The sequence below is a fragment of the Pipistrellus hanaki genome (assembly GCF_964339955.1).
Source record: "Pipistrellus hanaki genome assembly, chromosome: 13".
In the NCBI taxonomy this organism is placed as follows: Eukaryota; Metazoa; Chordata; class Mammalia; order Chiroptera; family Vespertilionidae; genus Pipistrellus; species Pipistrellus hanaki.
Window position 1 is genome coordinate 57,918,421 of NC_140515.1, and position 22,076 is coordinate 57,940,496.

The 22,076-nt window shown below is 68.8% G+C and overlaps 4 protein-coding genes across 14 annotated transcripts; 2 read left to right on the top strand and 2 right to left on the bottom strand.

Annotated features, from left to right (window-relative positions):
* Positions 1 to 642: 642 nt before the first annotated feature.
* ABHD14A (abhydrolase domain containing 14A) lies at positions 643 to 5,287 on the bottom strand. Of its 10 annotated transcripts, none has more exons than XM_084902334.1 (6): positions 4,527 to 4,645; positions 3,628 to 3,773; positions 3,020 to 3,231; positions 2,741 to 2,856; positions 1,207 to 1,442; positions 643 to 1,095 (listed from the first exon to the last, which is right to left on the bottom strand). In XM_084902334.1, exons 3-6 carry the CDS (start codon positions 3,211 to 3,213, stop codon positions 658 to 660), a joined length of 984 nt encoding a protein of 327 aa, XP_084758460.1. In that variant the 5' UTR covers positions 3,214 to 3,231; positions 3,628 to 3,773; positions 4,527 to 4,645; the 3' UTR covers positions 643 to 657. The 10 variants fall into 10 exon arrangements, with proteins under 10 accessions (XP_084758460.1, XP_084758458.1, XP_084758462.1 ...); XM_084902332.1 differs by lacking the exon at positions 4,527 to 4,645 and adding an exon at positions 4,294 to 4,317 and having other exon boundaries at positions 3,603 to 3,773; XM_084902341.1 differs by lacking the exon at positions 4,527 to 4,645 and adding an exon at positions 5,247 to 5,265 and having other exon boundaries at positions 708 to 1,028.
* A 620-nt stretch (positions 5,288 to 5,907) lies between these two features.
* Positions 5,908 to 10,108, top strand: ABHD14B (abhydrolase domain containing 14B). The gene is made up of 4 exons (XM_084902367.1): positions 5,908 to 6,009; positions 7,110 to 7,334; positions 8,627 to 8,868; positions 9,145 to 10,108. The coding sequence occupies exons 2-4, from the start codon at positions 7,124 to 7,126 to the stop codon at positions 9,322 to 9,324; spliced, it is 633 nt and encodes a 210-aa protein (XP_084758493.1). The 5' UTR covers positions 5,908 to 6,009; positions 7,110 to 7,123; the 3' UTR covers positions 9,325 to 10,108.
* A 1,004-nt stretch (positions 10,109 to 11,112) lies between these two features.
* Positions 11,113 to 20,237, top strand: PCBP4 (poly(rC) binding protein 4). Of its 2 annotated transcripts, XM_084902330.1 has the most exons (14): positions 11,113 to 11,283; positions 14,509 to 14,588; positions 16,672 to 16,822; positions 17,010 to 17,033; positions 17,134 to 17,166; positions 17,336 to 17,452; positions 17,734 to 17,865; positions 17,983 to 18,111; positions 18,303 to 18,377; positions 18,497 to 18,541; positions 18,632 to 18,695; positions 18,804 to 18,856; positions 18,944 to 19,113; positions 19,395 to 20,237. In XM_084902330.1, the coding sequence occupies exons 3-14, from the start codon at positions 16,742 to 16,744 to the stop codon at positions 19,681 to 19,683; spliced, it is 1,212 nt and encodes a 403-aa protein (XP_084758456.1). In that variant the 5' UTR covers positions 11,113 to 11,283; positions 14,509 to 14,588; positions 16,672 to 16,741; the 3' UTR covers positions 19,684 to 20,237. The 2 variants fall into 2 exon arrangements, with proteins under 2 accessions (XP_084758456.1, XP_084758455.1); XM_084902329.1 differs by lacking the exon at positions 14,509 to 14,588.
* A 564-nt stretch (positions 20,238 to 20,801) lies between these two features.
* On the bottom strand, positions 20,802 to 21,902 carry GPR62 (G protein-coupled receptor 62; the record flags this gene model as incomplete). The annotated part of the gene is made up of 1 exon (XM_084902351.1): positions 20,802 to 21,902. The coding sequence occupies one exon, from the start codon at positions 21,900 to 21,902 to the stop codon at positions 20,802 to 20,804; it is 1,101 nt and encodes a 366-aa protein (XP_084758477.1).
* Positions 21,903 to 22,076: the final 174 nt, after the last annotated feature.

Below are 22,076 nucleotides of genomic sequence, written 5' to 3' on the forward strand. Positions count from 1 at the left end.
TCTGAGCGGCCCAGGATGTCCCCGGCGAGGAGGTAACCAGGATGCTGTGTGACAGTGAGAGGCGGGGACTCACCCTGCGGGCCAGGCTCCGGCCTTCTACGCCCCGGAGAGGGAGGACAGACACAGGGGCCCCAGCCACCTGCAGGCTGCACTCTCACTGCTGCCCTTTGTCCTCTCAGCTTCTGCCCCGCTCCAGGGGCTGTGGGCGTGGGGAGGGGCGGGTGAAGGACTTTACCCTCCCGCCCAGAAGAGGCAGGCTGGGAGGGGAGGGGTGAGGCGGTCTGTCCTAGCCCTCCTGGGGGCAAGCCTGAACTGCTGACCCACATACCCAGGGGCAAGCAGGCGTGGTGGCTCACCAGGCTGCCATGTTCATTGTGAAACCACGCTCTCCGCCCCACCCTGGCACCTTCCGCTCCCTTTGGCCACAGCTCCTGCACTTCTCAGGGTTGCCCACCAACCCCGGGGGCCTGCAGCAGGAGGGACCCCGCACCCCAGCACCGTGTGGCCCTCAGCGCCACTGACCCAGACCCAGACCCAGACCCAGACCCATCCAGCCCGAAGGCCGCCTTCTGAGCTCGGTGTTACCCTCAGGCCGCTTCACAGGGGAGGACAGAGCTGCGGAGCGGAGGGCAGCTGGCTGGGAAGCAGCCCATGCTCTTAGCCTCCCCACCCCCACCCCGCCCCGCAGCAACACCAGGACCCGTCACTCTGGCAGGACAAAGTGCTCTTATTTATTGTGCCTGTGAGATAGATGAGAGGCTGAGCCTGGCTCTTGGCCCTCCAATCCCAGCCGCTGCCTCCCGGACGGGCGGGGGCCGGTCCAGACCCTCGGAGCCGCGGCGAGCTCAGGGCAGCTGGTCCAGGAAGGCGAGCAGGGCCCGGTGGAAGTCGCTGGGCTGGTGGAGGTAGCAGGCGTGCCCCGCGTTGCGCAGCTTCACCACGGAGTGCTGGGGCAGGTGGCGCAGCTGCCGCAGGGACTCCCGCGCCAGGGTGCGGTCCAGCTCCCCGTACAGGATGAGCGTGGGGGTCTGCGGGTGAGGCCAGGCTGTGGTGCTGGGCCTCCCGGGGCCGAGGAGATCCTCCCCAATCACCCACCTTTTCCATCCCGATCGGGGAGGAGGGAAGGTTAGGGTTAGGGTCGTGAGTCCTCCAAGTGAGACAGCCCTTGCCCCGTGGGGAGCCGGGGTGGGGTGGCCTCCCCCGTACCTTCACGGCCTGGAGCTGCTCCCGCGTGTAGTTGAGGGTGGAGGCGGGCGCGATGGGCACGAAGCCGCGCAGCTGCGGGTGCTCCCGCACCAGGAAGGGCAGCGCGTAGCGGCCGCTCAGCGAGGGGCTCACCAGCACGGCGCCCCGCACCTCCAGCTGCCGCAGCGCGCGCGCCAGCAGCTCCGCCCGCCCCGCCTCCGTGCTCGCCTCCTTGGACGGTGCCGAGTTCCCAAAACCTGGGGTGGCAGAGGCCCCCGCTGAGGGAGGCTGGGGGGCTGGGACTTCCGCCCACCCGCGGGGGAGGGCCGCAGCAGTGGCAGTGCGGCCCCCGCGTCCTATAAGCTGTTTGTTGTGATGGGGTAAAAGCTTTCACCCATCACACTGGCGAGTCGGAAGCAGACGTAACACGCAGTGTTGGGGAGGATGTGGGGGAACGGGCCCTTCCACCGGGACTGATGGGAGGAAAGAGCCACGGAGCAGATTTGGAGGGTCAGGAAGTAATTGTCGACATTGAAAGGAGGTGTGTCCTGCCCTGTCTGGTGCGGCTCAGTGGACAGAGCATCAGCCTGCGGACTGAGGGGTCCCAGGTTCCATTCCGGTCAAGGGCATGTACCTTGGTTGCTGGCACAGCTCCGTGCAGGAGGCAGCTGACCAATGTTTCTCATCTATGTTTCTAACCATGCCTCTCCCTTCTTCTCTGTAAAAAATTAATAAAGTACAAAAATAAAAAGATGTGTGTCCGTGGTAGCTCTCCCACAGAAAGGCTCGCCCTCATGCTCCAGGCAGCAGGGCCAGGGGTGCTCGGGCACCCAAGCATTTCGGCTGAAACTCCAGCTCCGAACCCAGCACAGCCTGCCCCCCCTCCCCAGGGGAAGAGGAGGTCGCAGTGGCTGGCGGGATCCCAGAGACACGGTGTGGGGATGGAGACCCTGCTGCCGAGGGGTTCACACCCCATCACCCAGCCCTGCACACTTTTCTTTATGTCCGGACCTGTCCGGAGGGGCCTGGGCCTCTGAAGTGCCACTCTCATTTGATTTAATCCTCACCCGAGAGAAACACATCGATGGGCTGCCTCCTGCACGTGCCTGGATCAGGGCTCGGGCCGAGGAGGAGCCTGCAACCAAGGTCCGTGCCCTTGACCAGAATCAAACCCGGGACCCTTCAGTCCACAGGCCAACTTTCTACCCATCAAGCCAAACCAGCCAGGGCTTGTTTGGTTTTTGAATGCCAAGAGTGATGGCATAAATCCTTTGTCAGCTTAAAAAAAAAAAATTAAAAGCTCCCTAGCTCTCTAGTTTATCATAAACTGGACTCAGGTGAGGTCTCCCCTGGACCCAGTGAACCTGCGCCCAGTGGGTGAGGCCGTGCCATCTGCTCGGTGATGCACAGCGATCCGCCCAGGGAGACCTGCCCTCCGCCCTCTGCGACCTGGCGCTACTCATCCGGGTACAGGACGCAACCGGCCACCTCCCAGGGCTTTCCTGCACCCCCACCGCGCTCCCTCTGGGGGGCCGCCCTGGCCGGGGGCTCTCACCTGGGAGGTCCAGGGCCACGGCGCGGTAGCCGCGGTGCGCCAGCAGCAGCAGCGTGCCCAGCTGCTCCCAGGTGCTGGAGCTGAAGGCCTTGCCGTGGAGCAGCACCACCTCCGGCCTGCGGGCGGGGCGGGGCGGGGGCGTGGGGGGGGTCTGAGGCTTTGGCGGGGAGGGCCTCTCCCACTGCCCTCCCAGCCCTCAGCACCCCGCTGGAGCTGGGGTCCCACACAGGGGCTCGCCTCAGGCCTCATCCTTCTACTAGACCCGCGGTCAGCACCCACCTTTGTGTCCGGTGGAGTGGGCGCACCTCGCGGTAGAAGATGCGGGAGTCGCCCTTGGTGAGACCGACCAGCATGGTGACATTGGGGTCTCCCGAGAGCCAGGGAGTGGGCTCAGGGGGGCCCGGCAGCCCCACGTACAGGAGCAGCATGAGCAGCAGGCCCAGGCCCAGGAGGGCCGCGTGGGACCGGCTCATGGAGGTCTGTGCCACCGTCTGGAGGAGGAGAGGAGGCTGAGGCCCCGCTTGGACCCCGGGGCTCCATCCCGAATCGCCCCCGGAAGCGCCCAGCTGAGGCAAAGCTCAGCTTTGTGGGGGGACGGGGTGAGGCCTCAGAGGGGAAAGGCTGGGGGAGAGGTCCTGCTCAGGGCCTGTTTGGAAGGCTCTTTCTATCCCTGTGCAGATAGTGCTGAACTCGGAATGCGCCGGACAATGGGTGGGACTGGAACTCCAGCCCAGCTGGTGTAAGTGCGCAGGGAGAATCCCGGGAGGGGGAGAAGCTGAGGCATGGGGTGGGGGCAGGCAGGAGAATGGCACCGCAATGCAAAGGGCAGCCTGGAGGCTGCAGGCATGCATGCCACCCCCACCCCAGCTTCCTGCCAAGTGACTTGCTTCACGGACTCCTCGGCCAGGCTCCTTTGCCAGTGGACAGGCCTCCGGGCCAGGGCCCAGCCAGAGCAGTCAGGCGGCTTCCTGGCCGCGAGTCTTCAGTTTGTCAGTAAAAGTGGGAGGCAGTCCGGCCGGCCCCCAAGCCGCTCCTGTGAGATTTCAGCACACAGTGGACTTGACTGGGGCCGGCCTCCTGCTCCCATTTGCCAGGAAGCTCACTGGGAGTCTCCAGCCCCACCCACCTCTCCTGGGATGTCGCCTAAGCCCCACCCCCAGGCCCCCAGGTCAGGGGGTGACCCTAGAATTCTGCCGTTGCCTTGGCAACCCAGGAGGCTGGAGCACTGGGCAACTTTCCCTGCCAGGTACAGGCAACCTGATCTGGCTACTACAGACACAGGGCCCGGGCTCAGGGCGGCCTTGGCATCCGCATAGACAGTGACACAGGTGAACATGCGTGTGCACGGGAAAGACACCCTCAAAATCATGCCCAGCATCAGGCACCAGGAAGGCAGATGGACAGACACACAGTTCTGTCAAAACCACACGCAGTTCCTTCAATGTCAAGAACACCGTCATACACACAGCCCTAAAACTACACACACACACACACACACACACACACACACACACAGACTCTCAGAAATACACACAGACACGGCCGGTACACACCCTCCAAATCACACGCTGAAATATACACCGTAGGCATCCACAGACAACGAGCGGGCAGACGGACAGCTTCCAGCACAGGCAGACAGTCAGGGACATGCCCCAGACACCGCACACAGACCCAGAGCACCCGCCGCCGCGCCCGCCCGCCCCTCCCTCCCGCGGCCTCTGCCCGCGCCGGGGAGGAGCCGGCCGGTCCGCCCCGGGCTCCGCTGGCCTCCGTCCGGGACGCTCACCGGCGATGGAGAGCCCGGCCGCCGCCGCCGAGCGGGCCCCGCCCCCGCGGACCCGCAGCCACACCGCCCGGCGCCCGCTGCTCCGGCTCCGCAGGCCCCGCCGCACCGGCCCCCGCCGCCGGGCGCGCGTGCGCAGTCGCCGCCGCAGGCCCTGCGCCCCGTGGCCCCGGTGGAGGGGGGACAGGGGGCGGCGCCCCACATTCCGCGCGGCCCTGCGTCCAGGTTTTCCGGGTTGTTTTAGGCCTGAGAGCCGGGGTAGAGGCACGCAGCCTCTTCCCCCCCCCCCCCGGGGGTCTCCACCCCATCCTGCCTCCCTCCTAAAGCGGGTTCCTCTTATTCCCCCCCCCCGGGGGTCTCCACCCCATCCGCCTCCCTCCTAAAGCGGGTTCCTCTTATTCCCCCCCCCGGGGGTCTCCACCCCATCCGCCTCCCTCCTAAGCGGGTTCCTCTTATCCCCCGCCCCCCGGGGTCTCCACCCCTGTCCCGCCTCCCTCCTAAAGCGGGTTCCTCTCCCCCCCCTCCCCCGGGGTCTCCACCCCGAGCCGCCTCCCTCCTAAAGCGCGTTCCATAAGGGTTGTCTTAGAACGGAGGGACCTGCCCAGCCTCAGAGCGGGATCCGGCAGGGAGGCCTCGCAGGGTCAGCGCCATACAAATGCACTGGGTCCCGCACGCACTGGGTCTGGCCCAGGGCGGCCTCTGGGCGCTTCACTCTCCTGTTACCTTTCCTGTTTGGCGACATGTGATCGGCTCTGCCCCAGGCTCGGGCACAGAGAGGCCTGGCACAGAGAGGCTCTGCACCCCGCGGGGTGGTGACCTCACAGCCCTTCTCCAGGCCAGGAAGGGGGCTCCGAGGCGTTGGGAAAACAATCAGGGCTGCCTGGCTGGGCACTGGCAGAATCCCGCACTGAATCCTGTCGCGGCCTAGCCGGGTTGGCTCAGTGGATAGCGCGCCAGCCTGTGGGACCCTTAAGGGTTTGATCAAGGGCCTGTACCTGGGTTGCAGGCTCCTCCCCGGCCCAGGCTCAGGTTAGGGCATGTGCAGGAGGCGACCAAACACATGGATATTTCTGTCTTTCCCTTTCTTCCACTAAAAAATATGGAAAAATATCCTTGGGTGAGGATAAATAAAACAAAAACTGTCGAGCCTCAACTGCATGCCTGGCGAGCAACTCTGGACGTGGGCGGTGCAGACTGGGGATGGGGAGGAGGAGAGGCGGGCACACCCAGGATGCGACCCCAAAGGAACCCCCTCCTGAAGCCGGGCCCTGGGCTTGCGGGGCGGTCGCGGAGGGTCTCAGAAGGCACCCAGTAGGGGGCTTGGGCACGTGCGCCCTGCCGCCGACCGTGGCCACAAGAGGGCGCCCCGCAGCACGGCGGGGCACCTCCCAGCTCCCCAGCCCCGGCCCCGCCCCGTTCCCCTGCCCCGGGCCCCATTCCCTCCAGTCCTCGCTTCCTCCCGCTGAGCGAGCCCACGCAGCTCCAGGTACCTGCCCGCCGTGTCCCAGCCCTCTGTCCCCTCTCCGGTCAGACTGCTCCCCGCTGCTCCCCTTCCCGCTCGGCCCTCTGCTCCCCTCCCCCGCCGGGCAGCACCGGGTCCCCCTCGGAGGAGGGCGCGGGGCGAGCCGTGGCGGCGCCGGGGTCCCCCTGACGGCGGCGTCAGCGCGCCCAGCACCCCGCGCCCCTCGCGGGCGGGAATTCCAAATGCTTTCTTTCTCTCCGGAGCGCTGCGGTTTCCGCTTCCAGAAAATGGGTGCTTTTCTCCTGCCCCGACCCCCTCCTCTCCCGCCTGCGGGGCCAAACTGCCACCCTTCACCGCGCCGTGAAGAGGAAGAGGGCGATGAGCCAAATAGTCAGCTTCTGACTGTGAGCTCGGCCGGCCCGCAGGCTTTCATTTAACCCCGTGGACCACCTGGGAGCTCAGTGCCGCGGGACTGTCCCCACTTGCAGAAAAGACTGCCAGTGAGGACGGGAATCATGGGAGCCCCTGTACGGGGTGCTTTCCAGGGCAGGCACCTCACTCGCCGATTCTTCTTCTTCAGTCTGCAGCCCCATGCTGAGCCAAACCGGTTAGGGGTCTTTTTTTTTTTTTTTTTAAATAATATATTTTATTGATTTTTCACAGAGAGGAAGGGAGAGGGATAGAGAGTTAGAAACATCGATCAGCTGCCTCTTGCACACCCCCCACTGGGGATGTGCCCGCAACCAAGGTACATGCCCTTTTGACCGGAATCGAACCCGGGACCTTTCAGTCCCCAAGCTGACGCTCTATCCACTGAGCCAAACCGGTTTCGGCTTAACTCGTTAATTCTTGATGTGGGCTTTACTGTCCCATTTTTCAGATGAGGAAACAGAGGCCCAAGGCCATACCATTAAGTGAACCGGGGAGAGAAATAACACCTTCCTTTTCCTCGCTCCAGAGCTTGTTGCTAGAGTTCTGGGCGCCTGGGGGTGGGGGAGGTGGTGGCCTTGCTGTTCCCCGGGACCCTCCCTCTCTGGGGCGGCTCCCCCTGGCTGCGGGGTGCCTCCCCCTGGCTGCGGGGTGCCTCCCCCGCCTGCGGCTCACCAGCCCAGTCTCCCCCGCAGGCGCTGCGGGCGGCATGGCTGACACGGAGCAGCGGGAGGGCACCGTCCAGGTGCAGGGCCAGAGCCTGTTTTTCCGGGAGGCGCGGCCGGGCGCGGGGCAGGCCGCCCGCTTCTCCGTGCTGCTGCTGCACGGGATCCGCTTCTCCTCCGAGACCTGGCAGAAGCTGGGCACGCTGCTCCGGCTGGCGCAGGCGGGCTACCGGGCGGTGGCCATCGACCTGCCAGGTACGTGCGGGCAGGCTTCTGTTCTGGGGCGGCGGTGGGGACCTCCTTGGGGACCCGGGCCTGGGGGTCGGGGGTCGGGGTTTGGGGGGGCCTTGGGCCAGGGCCCAGCGCGCACTGCAGGAACGGAGCCGCCCAGTGTTGGCCGGGATCCGTCTGGACGCTGCCCAGCCGCTCTGGGCGTTGCCCGGGGCAGTGTCTCGGAGCCGGTGTCCTGGGCTGTAATGAGATAACCGGGCTCCTGCGGGGGGTGGCGCTGGTGAGAATGGAATGGTGTCCGCGTGACTCCGGGCCAGGGCCTGACACAGTAACTGTGCCCGGCCCGTTGGAAGGAACGTGTTTTGACAGAAGCACAACCGCAGGCCCCGCTGGAAGCCCTGGGGGTGAGACTGAGTGTCCCGGGGGGTGGCTAAGCCGCTCGGCATGTTCCCTGGAGAAAGCCCTCAGCCGGGTTCAGGAGGAGGCAGGGCAGCCAGACTGGCGGCCCTGACTGCCCGGCTGACCTGCTCCCCTCGCTGGCCTTGGCCGGTCTGGCCTCGGTGCCCAAGGGCGGGCCTGCAGGCCCAGGCGGGATTGGTGCTGACAGTGGGTTGGGCTGAGCTTCGAGGCGGAGGTTTTGAGCAAATAATCTTTCTGGGGGAACAGTGGGGCTCACCCGTGGGAAGGGAGGCGAGGGTGCAGAGCCAGCCCCTCAGCCCTGTCCCGGGGCGCTCACCCTGCCGTCCTGGACGGCTGCCCCCTGAGCCGTTAGCTCCATTTCACAACAAACTTACACGGCAGATCCCTTTTCCCCTTTATTTAAAAAAACATTTTTTTTTAACTTATTTTTTTACAGAAAGGAGGGGAGAGGAATAGAGAACTAGAAACGAAGAGAGAGAAACATCAATTAGCTGCCTCCTGCACACTCCCTACTCGGTATGTGCCCATAACCAAGGTACATGCCCTTGACCGGAATCGAACCTGGGACCCTTCAGTCCGCAGGCTGATGCTCTATCCACTGAGCAACACCGGTCACGGCCCCTTTCCCCCTTTCACAGTGGAGAGGGCTGGGGGACCCTCCCAAGAACACATTGATTGTGGATGGGAAGTTGGCGTTCAGGGCCCGGTTCTTCCCGGAGCTCTGTGCTGGCGAGGGAGGGGCTTCGTGCCGGCCACGGACGGGACGGTCCCGGCGGCAGCGACAGAAACACGGCGGGGCGTGCCGCACAGAGAGACTGACCCAGGAGGGCTTCCTGGAGGAAGGGGCGCTCCCCACCCACCGGCCTGCCTCGTCTCTCCCACTGAAACCCCTGCAGGCCTGGGGCACTCCAAGGACGCCACGGCCCCCGCCGCTGTTGGGGAGCTGGTCCCTAGCAGCTTCCTGGCAGCCGCGGTGGACGCCCTGGACCTGGGCGCCCCGGTGGTGATCAGCCCGTCTCTGAGCGGCATGTACTCGCTGCCCCTCCTCACGGCCCCCGGCTCCCCGCTCCGGGGCTACGTGCCCGTGGCCCCCATCTGCACGGACAAGATCAGTGCCGCCGACTACGCCGGCGTGAAGGTACCCAGGGGAGGCGCCATGCCCCTGCCAGAGCCAGGGCCAGTCCCTCGGGGCCTTTCCTCACCTGGGAGGGGGGGGGTAAGCTCCTGGGCTTGACTTCGATCCCTGTGCCAAGCCTTGTGCCACACTGGACTGGGACAGACACACCCCACACCCATCCCACTGGGCCCGCTTGCTCTCCCCTCATTTGGGGTGACCCCAGGGAGAGACTGAAGGGATGAGGAGGCGGGGCCGGGGTGGCAGGTCCCGTTGATTTTGCCTCTTCCCTCTCTCCAGACCCCAGCTCTGATTGTCTACGGAGACAAGGACCCCATGGGCCCGACCAGCTTCGAGCACCTGAAGCAGCTGCCCAACCACCGGGTGCTGGTCATGGAGGGGGCGGGGCACCCGTGCTACCTGGACAAACCCGAGGAGTGGCACACGGGGCTGCTGGCCTTCCTGCAGGGCCTGGCCTGAGGCCGCGCTCCTGTCTGCGGCTGCTGGCCTTTCTGGGCTCCCCCCCTGCACACGCCACAGGTGTGTGCCTGTGTCTGTCTGGGTGCTGGTCTTCCGGGTCTCTCTGTCTGTCTTCTCCTCTTTCTCTTGCAGCGACACACTGAGGAGGTGAAATGAGAGAAAAAACAATCAGGAATCAATGGACGTGATCTGGTGGAGGGTAACCCATTAGATGCTCTGCTGTGGCTCTCCTGCTGGCTCCTGCTCGCTCCTGCTCCTTCCTCTCTCTGTCCAGCCCCCCCCCCCCCCCCCCCCGCCTCCCACATCTGCCTGAGCTGCCCCGAAGGGCACTCACAGCCATCCCCGCCTCTGAGGCCACAGAACACACATGCCCATGTGCATGCTCACACGTTCCCAAACGCACCCCAACCCGATAGGTACAGCTGCTGACGGGCTGCACACTCAGGTGCACACGTGCCCGCTTGTGCGCCTGAGAAGCATTGACATAGGCACGTGCCCCCCCATCCACACAGCACCCCATGTCTGGGCAGGGGGGGACCCAGAGACCAGTCCTTGCAGGACATCCTCTGCCAGGCTTAGGCCCTGAACTCCTGACCAGAACTGCCCCCAAAGGGAGGATCACCCTTCTGACCCTCAGGTCTCCCCCTCCCCCCTCCCCCAGGCGCCCCCCCCCCCCCAGGTGGCTAGGCCTGGGTCTTCTGAGCCAAACCACGCTGCTTCCGGCTCCCGGGTGGGGGTGTGGGGCGGAGAGAGGAGGTCTGTGAAATAAAGTGAAGCCATTAGACCCCTCAGGCTCTCGCCTCCAGAGCGCCGCCCCTCCCCCGCCCCCTGGGACCGCCACCGCCGCGCCCCTCCCCCGCCGGCGGCCAGATGGTCCCCTGCCCTTTGTCCGCCGGCCAGATGGAGGGGAAGGGAGATTGGATTCCCCTCCCCGCCCCCACGCACCCAGGTGCCAGGAGGCTCAGCCGTGGGGGGAGGGGAGGTCAGTGGGACTGGGCTGAGCCGATTATGGGGGGAGGGGGGAGGGGGGCAGAGTGGCTCTGGGGGGAGGGGACAAGGGAGGGGGGCAGGGGGCCTGGGAACAGCCCAGCCTCTGCCGGCTCCAGCCCGTTCCCGCCGGAGTCTCCACTTCGCCCGCCTCCCCGGCGACCCCAGCCCCCAAGGCCCTCCGGGCGGCTCTGGGGCACCGCGGGCGGGTGCGGGCCACTGGTTCCCAGGCCCCTCCTCCGGCTGCTCGGTAACCGGTCTGGGGGCGGGAGCCGGGGCGGCTGGGGTGCGGGTCTGGGCGGGGGTGGGGAGTGGGGGCCCGAGCGCCCCGCGCAGGGGTGGGTGGCGCCGGCGGGAGAGCAGGACGCGGCCCGCGGCGGGTGCAAGCCACGCGCGCGGGGACCGGCCGGAGCGGCACGCGGGGCCGGAGCGGGGGAGGGGGCCGGCGGCGGCGCCGGGCGCGCGGAGGAGGGACTCGGGCCGGATCGGGGAGGACGGATGCTGGAGCCGCGCTCCCGGCCTCACCAGCCCGCGCCCCCGCTCCGCGCCGGGGCTCCGGGGGGAGGGTCCCCGCTCCGGGCCGGGCTCCGGGGGGAGGGTCCCCGCTCCGGGCCGGGCTCCGGGGGGAGGGTCCCCGCTCCGGGCCGGGCTCCGGGGGGAGGGTCCCCGCTCCGGGCCGGGCTCCGGGGGGAGGGTCCCCGGAAGCGGCGGGGCGGGGCGGGGCGGGCGGCGCTGGCGGCGGCGGCGCTGTAATCGGATCCGGGCCGGGGGCGGGAGGGGCCCGGCGGCCGGGCGGGCGGGGGGGGGGGGGGGGGGGGCGCGGAGCCGGGCTCCGGCCCGGGCTCGGCGCCTGTCAAACCCCTCATTGTTCGCAGCTGATGTCACTCGCAGTTGTGCGCGGCCGCCGCTGCCGGGGACAATGTGGGACTGAGCGGCCCCGCCGCCGCGCCGCCGCCAGGACAGCCCAGCGAGGTAGGGCCGGCCGGGCGGGGCGGGCGCCGGTGTGGGGTTCGGTCGGGCGGGGAGCCCGGCTCCCGGACCCACAAGCCGGGGTCTGGGTTTGGGGGCCTGGGAGCCTGCAAGGAACGGGATCCCTGCCGCTCGCGGGCCCGGGCCTGCACGGATGGGGGGCGCTGGTCCACCGGAGGGGCCCCCAGCACCAGGGAGGAGCCTCCTGCACCCGGGACCCCACATGGGAGGCCTCACCCCACCTGCTGTGTCTGTCCTTTGGGCCGGCCCTGGGTTCTGGTTCTGCCCATCCTGGTCCCCACCTGCCGTCCCCCTGCCATACCCCTGTGGTCCCCTGCGGGCCCCGGCCCCGTGCACACCCCTTCCCATCCCGAGTCTTCCCGGGGCCACACGAGGAGGGTGTGGAGGTGACAGTGGGGGCTCCTGGGGTCCCAGGTGCCCGTGACTCTTCAGCCCCTCAGCCCGGACCTGGCTTCTTGGCTGGGGTCCTTGGGGGTGGGGGTGGGGGGCTCTGGCTGCTCACCCCAGCCTGGCCCTGGTGCCTGCCTGGTCAGAGGAGGGAGGTGACCACCTCCGCGCTCCCCTGTCCCGGGCCCGCCATCTTGGGACCTGTGGCACCCAGTGCCCCACCCGGCTGCACCCCGGGGAGTGGGGCTGGAGGGATGCGCCCAGGGCCAGTGGCCTGCCCAGCTCCCAGGATGTGGGCGGCGGGTCCCCACCCAGCCGGGATGCTCACCTAACGCCGGACCAACAGGGCATGTGTCCCAGGGGCCCTGCTTCCCACAAAGAGCTCCTCCAAGCCCAGGACTCCCTGGGAGCTAACCCTCCACCCCAAACGCCCTGTCTCTGGGGGGACCCTCTTTGTCTCAGAGCCGGCCCCCGGGACCCCGTACTTCTCCCCTCTGAAGGCCCGGAGCCCTCTCGGTCTCCCAGGCGCCCCCACCCCCAGCCTTCATCAGCATGCAGGCCCGGCCACCCGGACACAAGGGGATTGTTCTGCTCGCAGGCTCCGGGCGGGGGGCTGGGAGCCGCGGCCCACACACCCTGGCAGGCCCAGGCCCCGGGGAGGCTCACTCTGCCCCACCCTGTGTCCCGACTGGCTCTGTCCACCCTCCCCACTCCCATCACTGCCCGCTCCAGCCTCCGTCCCCGTGGCATGGCGCGCACACCTCGGGGGGAGAGACCCGAGCTCCCCACGGGGACCCTGAGCTCCTCCCGCAGCCTCGCACACCGGCCCCTTCCTCCCGGGCCTCCGCTCCTCCGTGAGGGCCTTCCCGCCTGGCCTGGGGAGCCCTCCGCCACACCCAGCTGTCCTTCCGGCCCCCACCGCCCCGTGGGTCCCCAGAAGTCTCAAAGCCCAGGCGAACCCCCAAGCCCAGTGACGGGCCCGGGGAGCCCCCAGACCCAGAGAAACAGCGGGCAGGATCTGGGGTGCTGAGGAAGGAGGCCTGGGCGTCCCGTCAGCTGGACCCTGGCTCTCCCGTGACTGGTCCCCATGTCGTCTCTCCCATCCTCACTGCTCCTCTGGTCCCTGATGCCCAGGCCCTGTGAGCCCCGTCTTTCCCTGCACACAGCCCGGCCCTGGCTCCTGCCCTCCGGAGAGACGGAGACATGGGCTCGGGAATGCCCGATTGGGGCTCCCTGGAGCGGTAGACATACCTGTGGGGCCCGGAGACCAGGGGGCTTTGTCTGACGTGGTGGGAAAGCTTCGCGGCGAGGTGGCTTTGGACAGAGCGGGGAGGACGGGCATTTCAAGCCGGGATCATCGCGGGCAGAGGCCGAGGCCCGGAGGTGCTGCGTGTTTGCAGCCCAGGGTGGGGGGATGGGATGGAGATGAGACCAGAGAGGTGGGCAGGGGCCCGATGGAGAAGGCCCTTGAGTGCCTGTCCATGGAGCTCAGCCTTGGGCACTGGGGAGCCAAGAATGGTTACGGAGCATCAGCAGGACCCGGGCCCCAGGATGGAGAATGGAAGCCGGGGGTCTTTCTCAGTTTGGGTGAGACCGTGAGCGGATGGGGGCCCGAGGGTGGGGCTGTCCCAGGAAACGGTCCTTCTGCTGGAGCCCAGTCCGGACCTGGGCCTGCCTCGTTTTCCCCTGGCCGTGCAGACCCCTGGGGAAGGGCGCAGGGGTGCTTAAGGATGCTCTGAGGAGGCTGTCCCCTGCCTGGCCCAGCCAGGTGGCCTGAGCTTCCCAGACAACCCTGTAGACGCAGGCCCCTCCCGGCAGGCCCCTCCCCCGCCCTCCGGAGAAGTGGGAGAAGTGGGAGAATGGCCACCCTGAGGGGCTGAGCCGCCGGGCACACAGATGCCAGGCGGTTCTGGGGAGGCCTGGCAGGCTGGTCAGCAATGGTGAGCGCGAGAAGGCCAAGGGCAGGGGAGTCAGAATCCCCGTGTGCCCCAGGTCCGGCGTCCAGCCCGGCCGCGCCCTGGTCCGCCTGATCCCACGCATTCCCCGGCCCCGCTGGGCGCGGCCGCCGCTGCTCCGGAGCCGTGGAGGAGGCTGCTAGGTTAGGCGCCGAAGGTGCTGCGGGGATGTCGGGGGGTGTGAGGTGGGGGTGCACTTGGAGCCTGGGCCCTCTCTCCCGGCCCAGGTGGGCCTGCAGCCCCGTTGGACCAGATGCTCCGGCCAGCAGGGCCCAGGGAATCCCCCGAGGGGTGGGCTGGCCCAGGCGTGGCCCGGCCGGGAGCCCTCCCCTCCCCTCCCGGATTGTTCTTGCTCCAGAACAAAGCCAGGGTGGACACTTGATCCCTGCCTGTGGGGGGAGCTGGCTAAGCCCCCAGCCCTTTGATTGGGCAGCTGTCATGAGAGAGAGACAGCTGGGGGGGAGGGGCAGGAAGGGGCAGGCACCATCGCTTACACAGCTGTCACCTCCCCCCTCGGCCCCCTCCAGCCTGAGTGGCAGGAGGCCAGGGACAGGAGTGGGCGCTGGGACTGGGGAGGGGGCCGGGAGCAGGAGGGAGCCGGAGGTCAGCGCTGGCCATGCGGGCCGGGCTCTGCCAGGGAGGCTGCTGACGGGAGGGGCTGGCGCCCCCAGAGGTGAGCTGGAGGTCAGTGTGGCATGAGGCGTGGCTGCCATGTGGGTGGCCCAGCAAGGACCCAGGCCGCCAGGCTGGAGCAGCAGTGCCTCCTGAGAGCCCGGGAGGCAGAGGGAGCCGGGTGCCTGGGGGGGCTCCTGGGAGAGCAATGTGGGTGGCCTGTGTCGGGACCCCTTGTTCTCTCCTAAGACAGGACGGACCTTGGGGGTCCCTCGTAACAGAAAGGACACAGAGACCAGGATCACACACACACACACACACACACACAGCCAGGTGGGTAAGCAGGGCCAGACCAGGTGCAGGCCTGGCCAAGGTCACCCCCTGTATTTGGGGGGATGGGGCTCCATGCAGCCCTCAGACCCCTGTGTTTCTGGGTCCGAGGCCCCCAACGCCAGGGAGGAGCTTCCTGGGCCTGAGACCCCAGACTGGAGTCTGTCCTGTGGACCGGCCCTGGGTTCTGGTTCTGCCCGGATGGTCTGAGGACCTGTCAGGTCTCCATGGTTACCACCCCACAGGAGTTCCTGAGCCTCAGGAGGTTCTGAAGCCTGAGACCATGGCTCCAGACAGTTGTCAGTCCTTCCTAAACACGACCCTCGTCTGCGAGCCAGGCGGGGGCCTCTGAGACCACTCCCCGCCCCGGAAGAGCTCCCTCCAGGACAGGACTGACACTCAGCCGGGGCCCGGGCAGCCCCACTGGCAGGCGGGACCCACCCAGTCCCCTGGGCTCGCCCCGCCGTGCCCGCTCTGTGACCTTGGCATCAGGCTCCCCGTCTGCTCCCGGAATTCATCTCCAGCCGACCGGCGTGTTCTGAGCCCCTCCTCCGGCCCGCGGCCGGGCCCTGGCCCGAGCTCTGGGGACACAGGAAGGCGGCAGCCGCGGCGCCTGCTCTGAGGGATCCCGGGCTCGGCTGTCCCGGAGGCAGAGCGGCGTCACCCCACGCGCTTTGCGGGGGAAGTGCAGGCGGCCGGGGGAATGTCGGCAAGGGCAGCCAGCGCGAGGCTGGCCAGGATGTCCACGGGGCACTGTCCCTGCGTCCACAGTTGACCTCTAACCTCTGGAGAATCTGTGGGCGAAGTGGGAATGGAGGGAGGAGCCGGTCGTGGGGAGGCCACAGTGACAGGGTGCTGGGGGGGACGGGGTCACCCCCACTGTACAGGTGAGACGGGCCTGAGGCCACGCAGTGGCTTGTTAAGGCTTCTGGAGAGAGCCAGGGAGCCCCCTTCCTACTCCGTGCCCTTGACCCCTACATCAGGACAGGGTGGGGCCGGAGGTCGCGCCCCAGGCGTCTGCAGCGCTCCAGGCTGGGCCCTCTGCCCCTCGCCCTCCTGGGCAGGAGGGTGTGCAGGCTGAGGGCTCTGTCTGGGCTCAGACGTGGCACCAGTTGGTCCCGGGCCCTGTGATCCTCCTCGGGGCCGGTCCCCCCTGAGCGCCCAGGCTGGAGGAGAGGGATTTCCCGGCAGGATTACGGCTCGGGATTAAGCCAGGGCTTGCCGAGGGGTCCAGTGGGGAGGGCTGGCGACAGGCTAATCTCGGCGGCTAATCCCAGCTCCCCTTCTCCGTCAGTTCCCAAACTTGACGTTCCCCAGCCCCCCGAGCCCCTCTCCTACCCGCCACCCAGCCCTTACCCGCCACCCAGCCCGGGGAGAGTGCCTCCTTTCTCCGGGGAGGAGGTGGAGGCTCGGACGAGGGACTGGTGTCTGGGACAGCGGAACGGCTCCAGGCTGGGCAGGTGGCCGGCCCGCACACCTCCCTCCTCAGCACAGGGAGGGGCTTGGGAGACCACTGCTTACCCCGACACTCCCCCGCCCGCTCCCCGGTGAGCTAGGGCAGAGGAGAGCCCCGGGGGCTCCCTCCCCGCCCCACGCCTTTGCCAGAGGGGACGGCCGGGGGAGAGGGCCCTCGGAGCCTTGCTATCTTCGTGTCCACTCTCCTTCCGAGACCCCCCATGGCTCCCCATGGCCGCTCCCGGCAACCCACAGGGTCCCCTCTTCCCGGAGGCCGGGGAGGGGGCTCCCTTCCTCAGCACCCTAGAGGCCCCCAGTTCCTGTCCGGGGGGAGGGCAGGCTGCTCATGGAGACCGCTTCGCCCATTTTAATTCTCATAACTCCGGGGTGGGTCTTGGCTTCCCCTTCTCCCGGCGGCGGGGGCCGGGGGGGGGGGCTCTGAGGCTCAGAGGGTGAGCAGGCTCCCGGGGTTGCCCACGAGCACCCCGGTCCGCGGGACATTTGAAACACGGGGTCCCCGTCATGTCACCTCTCTCCTCTGGGAGTTTGGCGAGCCCGCTCTGGGGTCCCCGCACCAGGGCCGGAGACCCGGAGAGCTGAGGCCTGTCCCCCGCTCCGCCGTCCCTGCCAGAGCCGGCCAGGCCACAGCGTGGACGCAGCCCCAGGCCCAGGCCGCGGTGGGCCCCGCCCCGCCTGACAGGATGAGCAGCTCGGACGCGGGGCTGGAGGAGGAGCCGGAGCTCAGCATCACGCTCACGCTGCGGATGCTGATGCACGGGAAGGTGAGGGGTCTGCTGCCGCTTGGCAGGGGTGGGGGTGGGGTGGGGCAGGGCTAGGTAGGGCCTGTCCGGCCGATTTGGAGCTCAGGTGTCCTTCCTTCCGTGTGTGTGTGGGGGGGGGGGGGCAGGTCGGAAGGGGGGGCGCAGGGCTGGCACTGGCACCCCTGACTCCTCTCTGGTCTGTCCGCAGGAGGTGGGCAGCATCATCGGGAAGGTAGGTCCGGCTCGGCCGTGTCCCCCCGCCTGCCCTGCGGCCTCCGCGCGGTAGGGGAGGCCGCGGTCGGGCTAAGAGCCTCCTCCATCTTTTCCCGCAGAAAGGGGAGACGGTGAAGCGGATCCGCGAGCAGGTGAGGGCGGAGTGCGGGGAGGGGCCTGGCCCTGGTTCGGAGCGGAAGGGGGCCGAGGTCCTGCCTCGGTGGGGTTCCCGGCTTTGCGGGGCCTGGGAGTGGGCGGGCGGCCAGGCTGCCCGGGGCGGAGAGGAGAGGCCGCTGCCCGGCGCCTGTCCTGTGCCTGCAGAGCAGCGCCCGGATCACCATCTCCGAGGGCTCCTGCCCCGAGCGCATCACCACCATCACCGGCTCCACCGCGGCCGTCTTCCACGCCGTCTCCATGATCGCCTTCAAGCTGGACGAGGTGTGGGACCGGCCGGTGGCGGCCCTCTGGCTGCTGGGAGGACCGGAACTTGCTGGGCTGGGAGGGGAGGCCGAGACCCGCAGGGTTCCCCCATTCGAGAGGAACTGGGGCGGGCTGCCCTGCAGGGGGGGAGCAGCAGGGGCCTGCAGAGGGAGGGGGGAAAGTGGCCTGCAGGGGGGGGGGCAGTGGCTTGTAGGGGGGCCAGGGGCTGCGGGGGGCGGGCAGGGGCCTGCGGGAGGGAGCAGGGGCCTGCAGGGCCCACCCTCCGTCTTCTCGCCCAGGACCTCTGCTCTGCCCCCGCCAACGGGGGGACCGTCTCCAGGCCTCCAGTGACCCTTCGCCTTGTCATCCCCGCCAGCCAGTGTGGCTCCCTGATCGGGAAGGCCGGCACCAAGATCAAGGAGATCCGAGAGGTGGGGGTTCACGGGGAGACCACCCCGAAGTCCCTCCCTCCTGCCCCCCCTCGGGCAGCTCTGAGGGCCAGCCCTCCCCTGGCCGGGAGCTGACAGTGGCCCCCTCTCCGTCTGCAGACCACGGGGGCCCAGGTGCAGGTGGCGGGGGACCTGCTCCCCAACTCCACGGAGCGTGCCGTCACCGTGTCCGGGGTGCCCGACGCCATCATCCTGTGTGTGCGCCAGATCTGCGCCGTCATCCTGGAGGTGCTGCCCGGGGCGGGAGAGGGCGCGCAGGGTGGCGGGGGGGACAGGAGAGGCCGCGGCCACGGGCCAGGACCCCCCAGGACTGCCGGTGCGGGTTCCTGGGGGCCGTGGGGAGGGCCTTGGCACAGAGGACCCCTGTGAGGTCAGGGCGGCCTGGCGGGTCCTGACAGCTGCCCCGTCTGTCCTTCCAGTCCCCACCCAAAGGGGCCACCATCCCGTACCACCCCAGCCTCTCCTTAGGCACCGTCCTTCTCTCCGCCAACCAGGTGAGGGGGGCTTGTTGGAAAAGGGGGGGATGGAAGGAGGAATTGGGGGTCCAGGGAGGAGGGACGGCCCTGACCTGTCCCAGTAACCCCTTCGCCCGGGGCCTTCTCCGTCCCCACAGGGCTTCTCCGTCCAGAGTCAGTACGGGGCTGTGACCCCAACGGAGGTGAGTGACCCCAGCCTGAGGCACCCCTTCCCGAAGCAAGCCTCCTCCGACCTCTGCGCCCTCTGACCTCTGCCCCTCTCTCCGGCGCAGGTCACCAAGCTCCAGCAGCTCTCGGGCCACGCGGTCCCCTTTGCCTCCCCGAGCATGGTGCCAGGTGAGCAGCCTCAGCCGCAGGCGGGGCAGGTCCCCGGGGCCAGCACCCCTGCCGCGGACGTGGGGGGCAGGAAAGGCCCGGAGCCACGCGTACCCCTCTTCTCCCTAGGACTGGATCCTGGCGCGCAGACCAGCTCCCAGGAGTTCTTGGTTCCCAACGACGTGAGCAGGGCCCCGAGCCGGCGGGTGCGGTGGGGCGGGCGGGCGGGCCGGGGCTTCGGGCAGGGCTGACCTCCCGCCTCCCCGCAGCTCATTGGCTGCGTGATCGGGCGCCAGGGCAGCAAGATCAGCGAGATCCGGCAGATGTCGGGGGCGCACATCAAGATCGGGAACCAGGCAGAGGGCGCCGGGGAGCGGCACGTGACCATCACCGGGTCCCCCGTCTCCATCGCTCTGGCTCAGTACCTCATCACTGCCTGGTGAGTGTGGGGCGGTATGGGGGGTCCTAGGTCACAGGTCGGGGGGCTCCCTGCCTGAGAAAGGCACAGGTGGGGTGTGGAGAGATGAGCTCCCTGCCCGGGTCCCTCCTCTCCCTCACTCCCTCCACGTTGCTCCATCTTCCCCTCCCCATCCATCCCTGGTCCCCGCTGCTTCCCCGCCTGTACAATGTCTTCTCCTCATTCCCTTCTCCCGGCCTTGCCTTGCCGGTCCCCTCTCACCCCACCGTCTCCGTCATCTCCCCGCATCTCCCTCTCTCCAGTCTAGAAACGGCCAAGTCTACCTCTGGGGGGACGCCCAGCGCGGCCCCCGCAGACCTGTCGACCCCCTTCTCGCCGCCCCTGACGGCCCTGCCCACGGCTCCCCCTGGCCTGCTGGGCACGCCCTATGCCATCTCCCTGTCCAACTTCATCGGCCTCAAGCCTGTGCCCTTCCTGGCTCTGCCGCCCGCCTCCCCGGGGCCGCCGCCCGGCCTGGCGGCCTACACTGCCAAGATGGCAGCCGCCAACGGGAGCAAGAAGGCCGAGCGGCAGAAGTTCTCGCCCTACTGAGTGGCTGGGGCCAGGTGCGGGAGCAGGCAGGACCGCCTGCCCGCGGAGACCCCGCCCGGGGTCCCCATCACCACTAATGCTCAGCAGCATGGATGCACCCTGCCTGGCCCCGCGCTGGGGAGCCCCGTGCTCAGAGTGGGTGCAGTTTCTGGCCCAGGGTTCTGGGGGCTGTGCGGTCCCAGCTAGGGGCTCCACCCCCTGCAGCTCTGTGCTTGGGTGCAGGGAGCACCCTTAGTGCTCCCACTTTGGGGGTCACTCATGCACTCCCCATTCCTTAGGGCTTCCCAGCCTACTGCCCCCTTGTGGGGCTCAGGGAGGAGGGCTGGGCGGGGGGGCCGGGGGCCACGCTTCTCTCCCCACCCCCCCGCAGATTCCTGCTGCTTCCACGGATAACCCTTTTGACTGGAATGGACTGGCTGGGCTTGGCAGAGGGCCACCCAAAGAGGGGGCTCGGCCAGGCGCTCGGGGGTCCCAGGGGCGGGGCTGAGTTCTCAGCAGCAGACACTCTGTACAGTTTTTTCAATCCCTGTTTTTGAATAAATATTCTGAAACCAGGAAGCTGTGAAACACTGGGTGTTGGCAAAACTTCCAGAAAGTGGGTGTGGCTAGCCCCAGAGGACCCCATCTGTGATCCACCAGCCCTAGTTCTGGGCCCGCAGGGGGGAGGGGGGGCGTGTCCAGCCTCCTGCCTTGAGTACCAGGCGGACCGGGTGTTTCAGAGGCAGAGAGAGGAGCTCCGGGGCTTGTCCGGCCTCTCAGGGCGGCTGTCAGGAGGTCTCTGAGTCTCTGGTTCCTCTTGTTGTGGCCCATCCCTTGGGCTGTGAGCCCCTCGGACCCTGCCCACCTCGCTCCTCCTCTGCCAGAGGATCAGCAGCCGAAGCGGAGAAGCCCTCGGAGAGGGTCCGGTGCAGAGGGGAGCAGTGAAGACTGTGCACAGGGCCACGCAGTTAAGCCAGAACTCAGGTTCCTCGGTCCCAGGAGCCTCTGGGCACCCAGGCTGCAGGCCCCCTTCCCGGACACAGAAGCAGAGGAACCTGCCCGCGCCAGTGCGGGCGGCTGGACGCCTCTGATACCACCGCCCTCTCGGCCCCAGTTCCGTGCAGGAGTCGGACCCTCTCTCAGGTGGCCTTGGGCACGGGGAGGGTCTCCCCTCCGGCCACGTCCGGTTCTCGATCCGGTTCTGGATCTGGTGCCTCGGAAGGTCCCAGGGCGGGGCCCTCGGGGGGTCCCCGGAGGCGCTGCAGGAGCGCCCGCGGGCGCCAGGCGCGCGGGGTGCAGACCCGCCGGGGCCGGGCCCGGCGCACCAGGCGGCCCAGCGCGCGGCGCAGGGGGCGCTGCAGCAGGCCGTACAGGAAGGGGTGCGCCGCGAAGGCCGAGTAGGCGACCCAGGTGACGGCGCCCTCGGCCCGGGCGGCGTGCGCGGCGGGCGCCAGGCACGCGCAGCCGTAGGGCAGCCAGCAGGCCGCGAACTGGGCGAGCGCCAGCGCGGGCCCCAGGGCGGCCTTGCGGCCGGGCAGCCGGGGCCGCGGCGCGGGCGGCACGGACAGGCGGCTGTCCAGCGAGGCGGCGCGCGGCCGGGCCCCGCGCGCGGGCGGCGGGGGCCGCAGGGCGGCGCGGCGCGCCACCAGGAAGATGCTGCCGTGGGCGCCGAGCAGCAGCAGCGCGGGCACCGCGACGGCCAGCAGCGCCCAGAGCGGCCGGAAGGGCCCGAGGCCGCCGGCCAGCACGGAGCAGCGGGCCGGGGCGGGCGGCGGGCCGGGCGGCGGCCCGAGCAGCGCGAGCGCGCCCAGCAGCGCGGCGGCGGCCCACACGGCCGCGAGCACCAGGCCGGGCGGCGGGCGCGCGCCGGGCCGCAGCGGGTGCACGATGAAGCGGCAGCGCGCCAGCCCCAGCGCCGCCACCCCCAGCGTGCCGGCGGGCAGCAGCGCGGCCGACAGGAAGCGCGCGGCGCGGCAGGACGCGGGGTCCAGGCGCACGCGGCCCAGGCCGGGCGGCGGCGCGGCCAGCAGGCCCAGCGGCATGATGGAGGCGGCCGCCAGCAGGTCCACGATGCACAGGTGCATCAGGTAGAGCGCCTCCTGCAGGCCCGGCGTGCGCAGCACCACCGCCAGCAACGCGCCGTTGCCCAGCAGGGCTGCTGCCTCCACGATGGCCGCCAGGATCAGCCCCATGGAGCCCGCGACTTCCGTGGCCTGGAGGAGCCCGGTGGTGTTGGCCATCCAGCGCTCCGGCTTCGCCCTGGGTTGGGGATGCAGAGAGCGGTACGGGAGGGCCCCCTCCCTCCCCCGGCTCTTCCCCTCCCTCCCCCCATCCCCATCCCCATCCCTCCCCCCATCCCCATCCCCCGCCTCTTGCTCCGCTGGCCCCTCACCTCATAGGCTGCTCAGGCTCTG

Excerpts from the sequence above, each read along its gene's own strand:
- ABHD14A (XM_084902334.1), bottom strand. The coding sequence starts at position 3,213 with ATGAGCCGGTCCCACGCGGCCCTCCTGGGCCTGGGCCTGCTGCTCATG. Across the intron at positions 1,443-2,740 it reads CGTGGCCCTGGACCTCCCAG|GTTTTGGGAACTCGGCACCG; the intron begins GTGAGAGCCCCC and ends CTGCCACCCCAG. Across the intron at positions 1,096-1,206 it reads AGCAGCTCCAGGCCGTGAAG|GTGGGTGATTGGGGAGGATC; the intron begins GTACGGGGGAGG and ends GGGATGGAAAAG.
- ABHD14B (XM_084902367.1), top strand. The coding sequence starts at position 7,124 with ATGGCTGACACGGAGCAGCGGGAGGGCACCGTCCAGGTGCAGGGCCAG. Across the intron at positions 7,335-8,626 it reads GGTGGCCATCGACCTGCCAG|GCCTGGGGCACTCCAAGGAC; the intron begins GTACGTGCGGGC and ends AAACCCCTGCAG. Across the intron at positions 8,869-9,144 it reads CCGACTACGCCGGCGTGAAG|ACCCCAGCTCTGATTGTCTA; the intron begins GTACCCAGGGGA and ends CCCTCTCTCCAG.
- PCBP4 (XM_084902330.1), top strand. The coding sequence starts at position 16,742 with ATGAGCAGCTCGGACGCGGGGCTGGAGGAGGAGCCGGAGCTCAGCATC. Across the intron at positions 18,378-18,496 it reads TCCTTCTCTCCGCCAACCAG|GGCTTCTCCGTCCAGAGTCA; the intron begins GTGAGGGGGGCT and ends CCGTCCCCACAG. Across the intron at positions 18,857-18,943 it reads AGTTCTTGGTTCCCAACGAC|CTCATTGGCTGCGTGATCGG; the intron begins GTGAGCAGGGCC and ends GCCTCCCCGCAG.